The 16,754-nt window shown below is 41.7% G+C and overlaps 1 protein-coding gene across 2 annotated transcripts in view; it reads left to right on the top strand.

The window, feature by feature from the left end:
* LOC126248542 (DNA-directed RNA polymerase I subunit RPA1) overlaps nucleotides 1-16,754 on the top strand; it is a 346,647-nt gene that overhangs the window by 161,378 nt on the left and 168,515 nt on the right. For both annotated transcript variants that reach the window (XM_049949615.1, XM_049949606.1), the window contains exon 16: nucleotides 13,426-13,584. In XM_049949615.1, the coding sequence (XP_049805572.1) occupies nucleotides 13,426-13,584 (159 nt within the window). The remainder of the gene's footprint in view (nucleotides 1-13,425; nucleotides 13,585-16,754) is intronic.

Here is a 16,754-nt window from a genome sequence, read left to right on the forward strand (position 1 = left end):
CATGGTGTAGGGAATGGAAATTGAATCTCAATGTAGGCAAGTGTAATGTGCTGCTAATACACAGAAAGAAATATCTTCGATCTTAGCTACAATATAGCAGGTCAGCAACTGGAAGCAGTTAACTCCATAAATTATCTAGGAGTAGGCATTAGGAGTGATTCAAAATAGAATGACCATGTAAAATTAATCGTCGATAAAGCAGATGCCAGACTCAGATTCATTCGAAGAATCCTAAGGAAATGCAGTCCGAAAACAAAAGAAGGTGGTTAGAGTACACTTGTTCACCCACTGCTTGAATACTGCTCAGCAGTGTGGGACCCGTACCAGATAGGGTTGATAGAAGAGATAGAGAAGATCCAATGGAGAGCAGCACACTTCGTTACAGGATCATTTAGTAATTGTGAAAGCGTTACGGAGATGATAGATAAACTCCAGTGGAAGACTCTGCAAGAGAGACACTCAGTAGCTCAGTATGGGCTTTTGTTGAAGCTTCGAGAACATACCTTCACCGAGGAGTCAAGCTGTATATTGCTCCTTCCAACGCGAAGAGATCATGAGGATAAAATCAGAGAGATTAGAGCCCACATAGAGGCATACTGACAATCTTTCTTTCCATGAACAATACGAGGCTGGAATAGAAGGGAGAACTGATAGAGGTACTCAGGGTACCCTCCGCCATACACCGTCAGGTGGCTTGTGGAGTATCGCTGTAGATGTAGGTGTTGGTATTGTGAGCTATACTAGAAGTTGGCATATCAGTTTTAAAATAACAAATAACAACTATGTACACACATCTTATTGCACTGATTAAAAGTGCATTTTGGCAACTGTGATGTTGTGGTCTTCAAAAATCGTTATAAAAATGTTCATTGCGAATTGGAGCCTCATACCAAGTTGCCATATTAGTGGATAAAATGTAGCACATTACGCAAAGGTTTTTCAGAAATAAAAAATTTTTAATCAGAAAGCACCATGTGCACATAGCTATGTCCACATATGTAGCACTAGCAGATGATTGATAAGTCCAAAAAACACAATATAAGCAGTAAAATCTACAATAGCGCATCTTTTTAAATTAGCTTGACATGTTCCATTCATGGGAATGGAACATGTCAAGCTAAAGTAATTAGAAGTGCTGTTGTTCAATTTACTGTATATTGTGTTTTTTAGTCGTAACGATCATCTGCGAGTTATGAGTGCTAAATACACAGTTGCTTTATGATTGTACACATTTTATTTCTGACAAACTTTTGCATAATGCGTTACATTTTATCCATTAATATGACAACTTGGCGTAAGGTTCCAAGTTGCGATGAACACATTTTGTAACATTAATTTTTGAAGAGTGGAAGATGACAGCAAAACCTGTTGAAATTGGTTGTTGGAAATAAATAAGTATTTATGTGATCATGGCTATAAAAAGTTCTCCAGTGGATGCAGCAGAGCTGGTACATGCCATGGCTGCTTTCACAGATGTGTGGCTTCTGTTGGGACAGGGTAAGCTTGTGCCAGGACTGGAACAGGAAGTGCTGGATAAATGGATTGGGGATATGATGCCTGTGGCAAGGGATTGGGATTGAAAGGGGCACAGTGTAGACTAGGATACTGTGGAGATTGGGTGTGCAATGGACCACCCACTTTAGGAGTGTGGGAAGGAACTTGGGTAGGATGTTCCTCGTTTGAGGGCGTAATGGTCAAAGCCATTATGAAGGATACAGTTCAATTGTTCCAGTCTGGAGTGGTACTGGCTGACAAAGGGGGGCCACTCCTTTCTAGCTGATTCTTGGGGGCAGTTGGAGGATTGTGGGTGTCTGGGGATATGCCATGGGACATCTGTTTGTGGTTTAGGTCCACGGATAGTGTCCATCTATGAACACCTTTGTGAGACCATCAACATAATGGTTAAGGGAGCTCTTGTTGCAGCAGGTATGCAATCCCTCAGTGACCAGGCTGTATGAAAAGGATTTTGTGATGTGGGTGGGGTGGCAGCCGGCAAAATGCAGATACTGATGTTGGCTGGTGGGCTTAAAGTGGAGACACCCACCTCTGCCTTCATTTGCCCATTTCCTACATTATTTCCCATTTCTTTAATGCCATCCCTGCCACAATGGTCTCTGCACTATCTTTTGTGCAGCACTTCAGAAGAGTATCCCTCTCACTGGCTAAAACTCGGTCCCACATCTTGTTCATGGAATCCCCCTCCCCACGCAATATATTGTGGCATAACTATAAAAATTTCTTTGTGTGGATACTACCCCTCCTTTCACAATGACCTTCACCTCTTCAGATCCACCCGTCTCTGTTCCTTATAAACGTAGTGCTACAAAAATCCGTCTCTGTGGCACAAGCTTCCCAAAACTGCCTCTGCCCCTTCCACAAGAATTTGGTACTGTGCAAACCCTGATACGTACATAACATCTCTGAAATTGAATCCCTTGCCTAGTCAACCATTCACAACAACCACACCCTGCCTAGTTAACGTTTCTAACTTGTCACAGCCCTCAAAATTCCCTATCAACATTCCAGTAAGTCCAGAGCTGAAACAATCCCAGATCACTATTGTTAACCTTTCCACCAAAATCCTCAGCCCCACAGAAGTTTCAGTTCTATCCAAAGGTGTCACCATCAGCCCTCCACCCAAATTTAACCATATTGGACTTGTTAAACACCTACTTTCCCTCTTTTGATCCCTGCAATACAAACACTTTTTTTGTCATCAGACCTACCAACCAAAGCCAACCTAACCCCAACACTGAACCCTGCCTGTACCAATTTATATTACTATCCAACCATGATCCCTCCCCGTCCTACCTGATCTATAATTGCATACCAGGTATTCTTTACCTTCAGTTTAGCTTCACCATCATTCTCCAGCTATGTACCAACCAATTGCCTGAAATCTAGCCTTTCATGTCAAAGATACTGGCTCTCCACCATTCCCACTTCCCTATAACTCCTGGTTCCCTACTGGTCACTGTTGACACCACTTACCTAGACACCAACTTCCCTTATACCCATAGTCTTGCTGCAATTGAAAACTTCCTTTTCCAATGTCCTTCGGACTCCAAACCCACTACCCAATTCCTTGTACACCTAAATAACGTATCCTAACACACAACTATTTCACTTTTGAGGGAAAAGTACACAAATAAATCCACACCGCAGCGATGGACACCCGCATGGCACACTCCTATGCCAATCTATTTATGGCTTATCTAGAGAAGACCTACTTTGCCTCCCAACACCCCAAATTCTTGTCTAGTTCCGATTTATTGACGATATCTTCATGATACAAACTCAGGACCAAGACACCCTACCATCATTCCTTTACAACCTCAACACTTTCTCTCCCTTCTGCTTCCTCAACCCAGCCACCTTTCTAGGTGTTGACCTCCTCTTCTCTTGAAAGCTCCATCTACATGTTCATCCACATTAAACCTACCATCTCTACCCCAACGTGACTCCTGCACCAGAGTGGGTGCACAACCAAATACTTCAACACTTACTGGTGGATAACCACTGTCATATACTTGCTCCTTTATAACCATCCCCATCTGGATCTGTACCTTGATGGCCTCTCCCTCAGTGTGGTGGACTTGCAGAAGTTTTGGTACTGGTCTTTGATCACAGTTGACATGCCTTCCCCATATTCATCAGCTAAAGCAGACATATTGGTTGCACCTCAGTGTTCTACGATGTCTCAGCAATACGAACTGGGGAATGGGCTGCTCTGTTCTTTTCTGGCTCTGCAAAGCACTGGTCCAGTCCTGTCTGGGTGGAAGAAGTCATTCAGCATTACCTTCGATGTTACGTATGATGGACCTGATACACCATTGTGGGGAACAACTGGCAACTGGTGCTTTTCGGACTAGCCGGATGATTAACCTCCTCGTAGAGGCTATGTTTCCACCATTATGGGTTCTGTGCCATCAACAATTCATCACTTATGTGTTATATATCCGCTGTTCCCCAAAACACCCAAACTACTGTCCCCTCTTTTCATCTCTGGAGGTCCATTTCCTACAACGATGGCTCAGGTCTGGGGCTATGATTGTCATCCACGTCCAGTCCCATTTCTCAGAACTCCAGCTTCCCCTCTTCCACCTATTCTCCAGGCCTGCTCTTCTACACCCTCATTGTTCATCTCCTGTCCACAGCTCTTTCCTGACCTATCACAGGCTCCGAAAGACTTGGCTCTGCCTCAAGCCCTCCGCCACCAATTCTTCTTCATTCTTGACATGTTTCTGGATTCAAAACAGTCTATATTGAGACACTATGGTTGCCAGTCATACTGGCTTTGCTTACATTCATGCGTGATGTAATGAACGCCACTCCTCGCCAGATGGCTGCAGCGTTTCCACTGAAAAGTTGGTAGCCGTCTCGCGTGCCATTGGGCACCGTTCCTGCACTGGTGAGCACTTTCTCATCTATAGTAACTCCTTGAAGAGTTCACAGGCTCTTAACCAGTGTTACCCTCATCATCCCTTGGATCTGACTACCCAGGACTTCCTTTTTGCCCTAAAATTGTGTGGCCACTTGGTAGTATTTGTATGGTCCTGGGTCATGTTGGGATCTGGCCACTTGATGGCTTTTGTCTGGACCCCAGGTCATGTTGGGATTCCGGGGAATCACCTTGCTGGCCGACTCTCCACATTGGCTACCGGCAAGCCGTCTCTTGAGGTCTGGACATTTGATTGGTATTATGCTGTCAAGTTGTAAGGATTTATGATACAGAATGACATACTCACTTTGGCGAACAAACTGCGGGCGATAAAGTAGACCACGAATCTGTGTAGGTCCTCCATCATCCTTTTTTATCACTTTGTCTAAGAGGCCACCTCACCCTTATTGGCTCGTTGAGAAGTTGTCAGGGTGCCGCGTTACCTCCTCTGCCCCAACCAGGAATGGCTGTCTGGGCTTGGGGGTCTGCCTTGCCCTACCTGATCTTCTTCCCCCTTCTTGCACATTCACATTGTGTTTTATTGGTGTTCTTCCTGTGTTTTCCTGTCCACATTTCTAATCATTTCTGCGTGTTATTGGATGGGATGCCTCCAATAAGTGGTGGGGGCTATGATCCCCATTGCACTTTCTGTCTTTGAGGGCATCTAGTAGACCTTGAGGTTTTGTGCACTTGGCCCTTCTTTCAAGTGTGCTTTTGCTGACTTGCCTGTTCCAGGTAGGAGGGACTGATGAATGACCTCTTGCTTTGGTCCCTTTAATTGTTAAACCAGCAAACCAACCACTAAGCACACCAGCCATCAACAGTACCTGCATTTCGAGAGGTACCATCCCATCCAAACCAGATATCCCTTCCATAAGTCTGGCCCCTCAGGGATGGACCATCTGCTGTTACAAGAACTCCCTTGACCATTATGTGACGGTCTGAAAAAGGCCATCACAGACAGGCACTGTCCCCAGATCTAGCCCACAAATAGATTTCCCATGCCATATCCCCGTGCATCCGGCAATCCTGCCACCACCTTGAAGAACTAGCTACAAAGAAGCGCCCTCTTTGTGAGCAATACCACCCCAGACTGGAACAACTGAACCATATCCTTCACCAGGGCTTTGATCACCTATTATCATGCCCTGAAGTGAGGGACATTCTGCTCAAGAGCCATCCCACCCCTCCTAAAGTGATGTTCCATTGTCCACCTGACCTTCACAAGATCCTAGTCCATCCCTATGTCACTTTCAAACCCAAACCCTTGCCACAGGTATCATATCCCTTTGGAAGACCCAGGTGCAAGACCTGCCCAATCCACCCACCCAGCACTTCCTATTCAGTCCTATCACAGGCTTATCCTAATCCATCAGAGGCCAGGTCTCCTGTGAAAGCAGCCATGTTATTACCATCTCTGCTACAATCATTGCGTAGCTTTTTGTATTGGTATGACTACCATTTACCCAAGAGTAAACTGGATCATCCTACGGCACAACATACATTTGAACATAACATGCTTGATTTCAGTGGCTGCTTCACAACCCAGACTGTCGGATTTTCTCTTCCACCATCAGCTGTTCTGAGCTGTGTAAGTAGGAGATATCCTTACAACACATTCTCCACTTGTAAAACCATCCATGCCTCAGTCTTCAGTAAGCTACTGTCCTCACAGCCTCCAACCAATAGTTTCTGCCCCCTTCTGTTACCCTCATTGTGCGCCACTTCCTGCCGACACACCTGCCAGTCTTCTCCTTTCCCACTCACTGTTCCTGTTCCCTCCTCCGCAGGCTCTTGAGGCTGCTCGTAGCAGCCTTGTCTTGCCACTTTCTACATAGTCCCTGTATGCTCAGCCAGTTGGTACTCACTTATCTTCCCCCACCTCTACTGTGCTATCCTTTCCCCTTCCAGCCACCACTCCAGGTTGCTGCTCCCACCTGGCACAGTTGCATTCTGGCCAGAGATAAATGTCATGAGTGCATGAGGTGTCTTTGCTTGTGTGACTGTGTGTGTGTTTTTTTCCTTTCTTTTCTGAGGAAGGCTTTGGCTGAAAGCTCAATGTGTTACAGTCTTTTTGTTGTGACTGTTTGCAACTCCATGTGTCATCTTTACGGTGAGTAGCAATCTGTCCTTCTCATAACATTATTGTATGAATACATTTAGTCATAGGGGCCTATGTCTCATAATGAAATATGTGGGAATCTGATTATCTGTGAGCCATTACAAAATACCATCAGATCAATTGGACATTTCAAAGTATAAATTCATGTCTGTGGACTCATTTACAAAGAATGAGTGGTGTTGCAAGGATACAAGGTCATGCAGTGCAAGTTTATCTGCATGGAACTACAGCACAAAGATATGTTGTTCATAGCCTGTTGAAAATTGTGTCACAGTGAAACTCCTGCGCAATAAACCTTGCAAACGATTGGGTTAATAATGCTGAGCAGTATTGTCTGCAGTTGGTATCTCCAGAACATCTAGGCCCATGGAATATATTGCTGCAGCATTGGAGATACTGGATGAAAGAAAATTATGAATGACACATACCAAATGGAGGCATGTTTTGTTCCCCAACAGACTGTGATTTTATGATGAGCCTGACAACCATCTGGATAGAGTTAGAGTGAAATATGCAAAAATGCATCATTTGAGGAGGAAAAACCCAGTGGCATAATGGTGTGCTCAGGGCTTTGCAGTGATAGAAATCTGTAGCTCTGCATCGAATGTAACAGTTATTTGATTTGTTGAAGTTATAGGAAAGAAATCTTCTGGCCATTTTTCCTATCATATGGTGCTGCAATTGATAATTCTTTTGTTTTGATGTGTAAAAATACTGATCGTTGAATAGCTGTCATGATGGAGGACATGCAAGACATTATAAATAATATTTGAATGCATGTGGTAAAAGTTTCTTTCCACAGAATGTATGTAATTGTGAAAATCCAGATGCGCAGTGTGAAAAATGAGAACTAGTATTTTCAAAATAATATTTTTGTAGTTCCTGTTCCCAGGAATTTTACCAACAACTTTTAGAACTAAACCATCACTTTTTGGTTTTATAGTTGATCATTGTATGTATTATTAGTAGCTGTCTTGAGTAATTATGTTATCAATAAATTACATAATGTGGGTTTGAATTTGATAAAAACTTTCTAAAGCCAAGATCACATAGATATTTCTTTACTTACAACAACCGGTTTTGACAGACTTTGCTGTCATCTTCGGGTCTTCAAAAATTTTTGGTATAAAACGTATTCATTTTGAACTGGAACATCACACGTAGTTGTCAGGTTAGTGGCTAAACTGTAGCACACTATACAAAGGTTTGTTACAAATAAAATATTTAAAATCAATAAGCACCTTGTGCACATGGCCACATCCATATACACTCCTGGAAATGGAAAAAAGAACACATTGACACCGGTGTGTCAGACCCACCATACTTGCTCCGGACACTGCGGGAGGGCTGTACAAGCAATGATCACACGCACGACACAGCGGACACACCAGGAACCGCGGTGTTGGCCGTCGAATGGCGCTATCTGCGCAGCATTTGTGCACCGCCGCCGTCAGTGTCAGCCAGTTTGCCGTGGCATACGGAGCTCCATCGCAGTCTTTAACACTGGTAGCATGCCGCGACAGCGTGGACGTGAACCGTATGTGCAGTTGACGGACTTTGAGCGAGGGCGTATAGTGGGCATGCGGGAGGCCGGGTGGACGTACCGCCGAATTGCTCAACACGTGGGGCGTGAGGTCTCCACAGTACATCGATGTTGTCGCCAGTGGTCGGCGGAAGGTGCACGTGCCCGTCGACCTGGGACCGGACCGCAGCGACGCACGGATGCACGCCAAGACCGTAGGATCCTACGCAGTGCCGTAGGGGACCGCACCGCCACTTCCCAGCAAATTAGGGACACTGTTGCTCCTGGGGTATCGGCGAGGACCATTCGCAACCGTCTCCATGAAGCTGGGCTACGGTCCCGCACACCGTTAGGCCGTCTTCCGCTCACGCCCCAACATCGTGCAGCCTGCCTCCATTGGTGTCGCGACAGGCGTGAATGGAGGGACGAATGGAGACGTGTCGTCTTCAGCGATGAGAGTCGCTTCTGCCTTGGTGCCAATGATGGTCGTATGCGTGTTTGGCGCCGTGCAGGTGAGCGCCACAATCAGGACTGCATACGACCGAGGCACACAGGGCCAACACCCGGCATCATGGTGTGGGGAGTGATCTCCTACACTGGCCGTACACCACTGGTGATCGTCGAGGGGACACTGAATAGTGCACGGTACATCCAAACCGTCATCGAACCCATCGTTCTACCATTCCTAGACCGGCAAGGGAACTTGCTGTTCCAACAGGACAATGCACGTCCGCATGTATCCCGTGCCACCCAACGTGCTCTAGAAGGTGTAAGTCAACTACCCTGGCCAGCAAGATCTCCGGATCTGTCCCCCATTGAGCATGTTTGGGACTGGATGAAGCGTCGTCTCACGCGGTCTGCACGTCCAACACGAACGCTGGTCCAACTGAGGCGCCAGGTGGAAATGGCATGGCAAGCCGTTCCACAGGACTACATCCAGCATCTCTACGATCGTCTCCATGGGAGAATAGCAGCCTGCATTGCTGCGAAAGGTGGATATACACTGTACTAGTGCCGACATTGTTCATGCTCTGTTGCCTGTGTCTATGTGCCTGTGGTTCTGTCAGTGTGATCATGTGATGTATCTGACCCCAGGAATGTGTCAATAAAGTTTCCCCTTCCTGGGACAATGAATTCACGGTGTTCTTATTTCAATTTCCAGGAGTGTATGTAGTGCTCACAGGTGATTGTTACATCATACAGATAACAGTACACAATAAAATGCACAGTAGCACATCTGTTTACATTAGCTGGTCAGGGTACAACTGTTGTACCTTATAAGCCATCTAAGGCACATGTTCACTGATTAGAACACGTCCAGCTAACACAAAGATTAGATTAGATTAATACTAGTTCCATGGATCATGAATATGATATTTCGTAATGATGTGGAACGAGTCAAATTTTCCAATACATGACATAATTAAGTTAATTTAACAACATAATTAAGTTAATATAACAACTTTTAATAATTTTTTCTTTTTTTAATAATTTTTTTGTTTTTTTGTTTTGTTTTTTTCTTAATTTATATCTAAAAATTCCTCTATGGAGTAGAAGGAGTTGTCATTCAGAAATTCTTGTAATTCCATCTTAAATACTTGTTGGTTATCTGTCAGACTTTTGATACTATTTGGTAAGTGACCAAAGACTTTGGTGGCAGTATAATTCACCCCTTTCTGTGCCAAAATTAGATTTAATCTTGAATAGTGAAGATCATCCTTTCTCCTAGTATTGTAGTTATGCACACTGCTATTACTTTTGAATTGGGTTTGGTTGTTAATAACAAATTTCATAAGAGAGTATATATACTGAGAAGCTACTGTGAATATCCCTAGATCCTTAAATAAATGTCTGCTGGATGATCTTGGGTGGACTCCAGCTATTATTCTGATTACTCGCTTTTGTGCAATAAATACTTTATTCCTCAGTGATGAATTACCCCAAAATATGATGCCATATGCAAGCAATGAGTGAAAATAGGCGTAGTAAGCTAATTTACTAAGATGTTTATCACCAAAATTTGCAATGACCCTTATTGCATAAGTAGCTGAACTCAAACGTTTCAGCAGATCATCAATGTGTTTCTTCCAATTTAATCTCTCATCAATGGACACACCTAAAAATTTTGAATATTCTACCTTAGCTATATGCTTCTGATTAAGGTCTATATTTATTAATGGTGTCATACCATTCACTGTACGGAACTGTATGTACTGTGTCTTACCAAAATTCAGTGAGAGTCCGTTTACAAGGAACCACTTAGTAATTTTCTGAAAGACAGTATTGACAATTTCATCAGTTAATTCTTGTTTGTCAGGTGTGATTACTATACTTGTATCATCAGCAAAGAGAACTAACTTTGCCTCTTCATGAATATAGAATGGCAAGTCATTAATATATACGAGGGTTGTTTTTTAAGTAAGGGCCGTTCGCGCGTATAGTCCCGTAGTTCGTGCAGACGCCGCAACAAGCCACCGCGCCACTTGCCGGCATCCTTCCCGTTCACACTGATGCAAGTTGCAGCTCTTTAGCTGATGTGTACGTATCGCTTTCTACTTTATAATGTTTACGATTATTGAATCGCCCGCCGTGTGTGAGATACAGTCAGTGATACGTTTTTTGACCGCGAGAAGCCTATCAGCTGCAGAAATTCATCGTCAGTTAACAGAAGTTTATGGCTTGAATGCAATGAGTGAAGGTAAAGTGCGTCAATGGGTTAGAGAGTTTAAAAATGACCGTCAAAACGTCCATGACGAAGAACGCTCAGGCCGGCCCTCTGTGATCACTGATGATTTGGTGGCTGCAGTCGAAACAAAGATTCATGAGGACAGAAGATTCACAATTTCCACTCTTTCTTTGGAATTTCCACAAGTTTCAAGATCGGTTTTGTACAAAATTGTGTCTGAAAACCTAAACTTTAAGAAACTGTTTTCTCGGTGGTTACCCAGACTCCTCACAGAGGACTACAAAGGGAAGAGATTTGCCACTTCATTGGACTTTTTGATTCGGTACGAGGAAGAAGGGGATGACATGTTGAGTCAAATTGTCACTGGAGATGAAACATGGGTATCCCATATCACTCCCGAAAGCAAGCGACAATCGATGGAATGGCGACACACAACCTCACCCGTCAAGGTCAAAGCCAAACAGACGCTGTCAAAGCGCAAGATTATGGCAACTGTGTTCTGGGACCGGCGCGGTGTTTTGCTAGTGGACTTTATGCCACGAGGAATGACAATCAGCTCAGATGCCTACTGTGCAACTCTAAAGAAGTTCCACAGAGCAATTCAAAACAAAAGGCGCGGCATGCTGACAAAAGGAGTTTTGCTCCTGCACGATAACGCTAGGCCTCACACCTCTCAAAAGTCTCGGGATTTGATTGATTCTTTTGGCTGGGACGTTTTGGACCATGCACCATACAGCCCCGACCTTGCTCCTAGCGATTTTCACCCTTTCCGGTACCTGAAACACCATCTTGGCGGGCAGCACTTCAATGACGACGATGAAGTGAAAGCGGCCGTGAACTCTTGGCTGTCGGAGCAGGCGGCCGAATTCTTTGAAGAGGGAATTAAAAACTTAGTTGTATGGTATGACAAGGGCTTAAATAAACAAGGCAACTATGTAGAAAAATAGGTAAAAGTGTGTAGAATCAGAAAATAAAAGTTTTTTTACAAAAGTATTTGTATCTTTTTTTAAAAATAAGAATGGCCCTTACTTAAAAAACAACCCTCGTATTAAGAACAACAAAGGACCCAAGACCGACCCTTGTGGAACCCCATTCTTGATAGTTCCCCAGTTTGAGGAATGTGCTGATCTTTGCATATTATGAGAACTGCTTATTTCAACTTTCTGCACTCTTCCAGTTAGGTACGAATTAAACCATTTGTGCACTGTCCCACTCATACCACAATACTTGAGCTTGTCTAGCCGAATTTCATGATTTACACAATCAAAAGCCTTTGAGAGATCACAAAAAATCCCAATGGGTGGTGTTCGGTTATTCAGGTCATTCAAAATTTGATTGGTGAAAGCATATATGGCATTTTCTGTTGAAAAACCTTTCTGGAAACAAAACTGACATTTTGTCAGTACTTCATTTTTACAGATATGTGTAGCTACTCTTGAATACATTACTTTCTCAAAAATTTTGGATAAAGCTGTTAGAAGGGAGATTGGACGGTAATTGTTGACATCAGATCTATCCCCTTTTTTATGCAAAGGTATAACAATAGCATATTTCAGTCTATCAGGGAAAATCAGGGAAAATGCTACTGTGCATTTGATTTTGTACTGTGATTTTTATGACGTAACAATCACCTGTGAGTACAACATATATGAACATGGCCACGTGCATGAGGTAAGTGTTTGATTTTAAATGTTTTGTTTATGACAGACCATTGTGTAATGTGCTACACTTTAGCCACTAACTTGACAACTTGGCATGGGGTTCCAATTCAAAGTAAACACATTTTATAACAAAGATTTTTGATGACCTGAAGATGACAGCAAAGCTTGTTGAAACCAGTTCCTGTAAATAAAGAAATACTAATGAGATCTGGGATGTAGAAAGTTTTTAGCTAGTTGTACAAATCATTTCTTATGACTTCTCACCATGAGAAAATTCAAGGGCTTGAATTTCTTAAATCTTTATGTTCTTAATTGAAAATTATGCTCTTGCCTGGTCAACAGTTTTGCGACTCACTTTGTGTAATGTTGCAGTTTGTTTAAAGTGTGATTTACATCTTTACTTTTTACTGAATATTTCCTAGATGTTTGAAAATGTATCGTATATTGAAATATTAAGGTGAAATAAAAACTTTTCTACTTTTGTCGAGAGTCATGTCAAACTCATTGCTAAAACTTGATCATACTATAAGAAAGTATTACACTCAGCTATTCTCCTAGGGCAATATTGAGTGAAAAATATGTATAAAAGTTTTTCTGTGTTCAGTGTTAAAGAATTTTTTGTTACTAAATAAATCATATGAAAATATAATGTGATAATGGTTGAGACAATGTTTTATCCTTCTGTATTGCTATTTCTTAATTTCACCATATTGAATTACAGCACAGAAAGAGAAGCTTTCTGTGTTGAATCTTTTTTACTCTTGGTATATAACTCCTTAGGAGGTGAAGTAGCAGATGACGAAAAACAGTACTATGTTAGTGTCCATTTGCTCCAGAACAAAACTAATTCAGTTATTGTGCACAATATGTTTTGACTGGTTGCTTGGAAATATGATGTTTATAGTTGCGTCCTCAGTATTGATCAGTTAAGTATAACTCCTCCTATAAGTATACAAAACAATATTTTTAATTGCAGTTTTGTGTTCATTTCAGTTGTATGGCGGTGTATGTGCAAGTAAGCTACTTAGCTCCTTTACCAAACTGTTTACATCATTTATGCAAAGGGAAGGCTTCACACTAGGCATTGAAGACATCTTAGTTGTAGAGGATGCAGACAGGCAAAGGACGGCCATCATACAAGAATGCAGAAAGGTACCACATAAAAAAATTGATTGTAATTCTGCCTATAAATCAATGGAATGTGATTGATTCAGTGTCTCATTAAAAAATAAAAATAACAAGTTAATGAGATTAAAGGGAATATCTAAATATTCTACAGATGTGAACTAAAAAGCACACTGAATTTTGTTTATTTACATGTGGCTGAGCATTTCAGATGGGAATATTTTTGAATAAAAAGGCATTTTATCTTTATTTCTGTAGAAAAATCTGTAGTTTACACTAAGCTCATGTTTTAACTTCAGCATGTAAGCTTCCCCTGCTTGGTTAGTTAAACTAAAGGGAATCAGTGAGATAGAATTCCTTTATCAACCTTCACAAGGGATTGGACAAATCTGTGACTGTCTGAATAAACCTAGCTTGTATTGTATGTCGGAGGGGCAGGTAGTACACTCTGACACAAAGTCCAGCTATATTTGCCAAATATCATATATAATTTCTCAGACACAGTTTACAAAATTTAATAATTGCTTTCAAAAATATGTGGAGAGGTTTATTGAATGAGGGTTAATTTGAAATTGAATTAAAATATGCTATTTATTCATTATCAGAAATAAAGCGACTAGTGATCATAACAAATTAGATGTGTGGAAGAGAATCACCAATTTGAGTTGTAGAATTGAAACGTAAAGTAGTAAAGTTGGGGTTTTCGGACAAATGTAGAATTTCTGTCTGTATATCACATGATAGACTTATAAATGCAAAGCCCTGTTGTGCAGTAAATGCTCGTAAATAGGTAGGTGTACTGCAGCCATATGATCAAATGAAATATCAGTTCAAGTTCCAAAGTGTCAAGAATATTCCAAGTCAAATGAACTGTCTACTAGTTGTTCAAGGTTAGTCTAAAACTGCACCTCCTCCTCCTCCTCCTTTCTCTACCTGGAGGAATAGCAAGTTGTATCCATCTGCATTCTCCATTTCCACATGAAATGTTATTCAGAAATACATGTAACTTCTACATGGTTTGTAGACTGCATTTAATGAGAAACCCATTCAAACACCAAGCATCAAAAAGTGGACAGTGGAGAGATGCATATTTGGAATTACTGGGAGGGACAGAATAACAAATGGTTCAAAAAACAAAGTGAGGTGGAAGATGTAATTATGCGAAAATGAGGTGGAGCTGGGCAGGACATATAGCCAAGCAGTTGAATTGTAGATGAAGCAAGGAAGCTCTTTGCCCTATTTGAAAAGGTAAGAAAGGGTGATATGATAGAATACTGGGAGGTAAGTAAATGACATTAAAAACATGCAAGAACAACACTGATGTTTGTGGCTAAATACCATACTGGATGGCGAGATGTTTATTCGGCAGTTGTCGTCAGTTGTCTGATGTTGATGTGGGTGTAACACCAGTGTATGAATAGAACCACATTTGTATTGGGGAGGCTCAATTGGATGAGCTTGCTCCTTTAAGGGGACACAGTCGCGAGGGAACTCCCATAAGGAATCAATGCTAAAACGAGCAAATGTCAGGTACACTTTCTGAAGTAACTAATGGAGATAAAGACCTGAAACTTTTACAGTGTATAGCTGAAACATCATTCTCAAATCACATAAAAACTGGTTAATGTATTTTATATATTTCATGAGTAATCATTTTTTTTTGTTCTATAAGACAAAAAATTAAAACTTTTCTAAACACCTTGGAGCTTGTAAATCTGTTCTTTTTATCACTACTGGTCTACTTTTTTATCTAATTAATCATCATTGTATTAGCAAGAGATACTGTAAGTCTGGTGTCTGTAGCAGTCATAGTTTTTGAGAAAAGTATACCAGAAGGTCGAAAAATGTAGTTTTGAGAAAAATGGTATTAAAGTTTTACATGCAAGAAATTAATGTACAATGTCATCTAGGCACACTTTTAAAACATTCCAGGGCTATACTGTGGCTCAGCTTCTTGATCTTTACCTTCTTTTCTTTGATCTTCTGGCTATCCTGGCCTCCTTGGTAGCATTTCCTGCTGAAATATCAGCTTAACGGATATGGTCCATGTCAATAATTTTCAGTCCCCTTTCAGTATTGATACCATCCTTTGTTCCCAAGAGTCTTAATACATCAGTCTTCTTTCACACACCAGCATTGAAGCACATCACTGCATCATGAACACCAAATTTTAGTGTTTCTTATCTAACGAAAAGCCTTGTCCAAATGACAGAATTCAAACTTTGATTTGGGTTTTGAGTTTTTCCATGGAGACACTTTTTCAAGAGCTCTTGTTGGCTAAGGTCTCTGAAAATGGGTTTCACAGCTAGCAGGATTTTTTCTGGAATTGAATGTTTGTGCTTGTAGCTGGAAAGATGTAGCTGGGTTGTTGAATTTTCACCAGCTGTCAGGTCTCCGTGGGCAAAGGTTATGTTGTGGTTCCTCATCTGTTGAAATTTTATGAAAGAATATAGCCCAGATGGCTCTCCTCATTGCTTCTACATTGTTGCAGTTATTTCTAATGGCCATACCATAATAAGTCTGGATCCTGTCTATTTCAGCCTTTATCAGGCCCCCTTTACCACCTAACTTTTTTTCCTTACATATCTTTAGAAGTTGTGATCCCATTCTTTTCTGTACATGTCCTATACATTCCAGTTTATTAATTTTGACTCTAGGCCCATTAGGTTTATCTTCTACCACTTTCTGATAAGCCTTACTGTCCCCGTCCCCAAGATAGTCTGTATAGAGGATACCTCTTGACTGCACAAACCTTTTGAAAATGTTAGCAACACCAGCCACTTCCATGCCTCCACTTAAACCATCATAGTCCTTTTTGCACACATGTTGTATAGTGGGATTTTTGCTACAGATGTCACAGAACTTAGTAATAATTTCAATATCCAGAACCTTCCCCGTATCAAAAGAAGTTGCTGACACAATGCCATTTAGGGATGTATGCCCACGTTTCTGCCAACTGCCATCAAAACCAGCAGAAATTTGCCTTGGGTCAGATTTCGTATCATTCAACTGAACTGCTTCTTTGGCTGCTTTCAACATTGTAGATTCACTTACCTCAGCTACAACTGCACCAATAGTCTTGTTGTAAACATCAAACTTTCTTGGAGGTGGAGGAATGCTTATCACTGCACAAAGAACAGCACCTGCACTTCGCCCTTTTCCAATAGATCTAAGTGCATACACTAATCTTATATTGT

Source organism: Schistocerca nitens, chromosome 1, assembly GCF_023898315.1.
Source record: "Schistocerca nitens isolate TAMUIC-IGC-003100 chromosome 1, iqSchNite1.1, whole genome shotgun sequence".
Taxonomy (NCBI): domain Eukaryota; kingdom Metazoa; phylum Arthropoda; class Insecta; order Orthoptera; family Acrididae; genus Schistocerca; species Schistocerca nitens.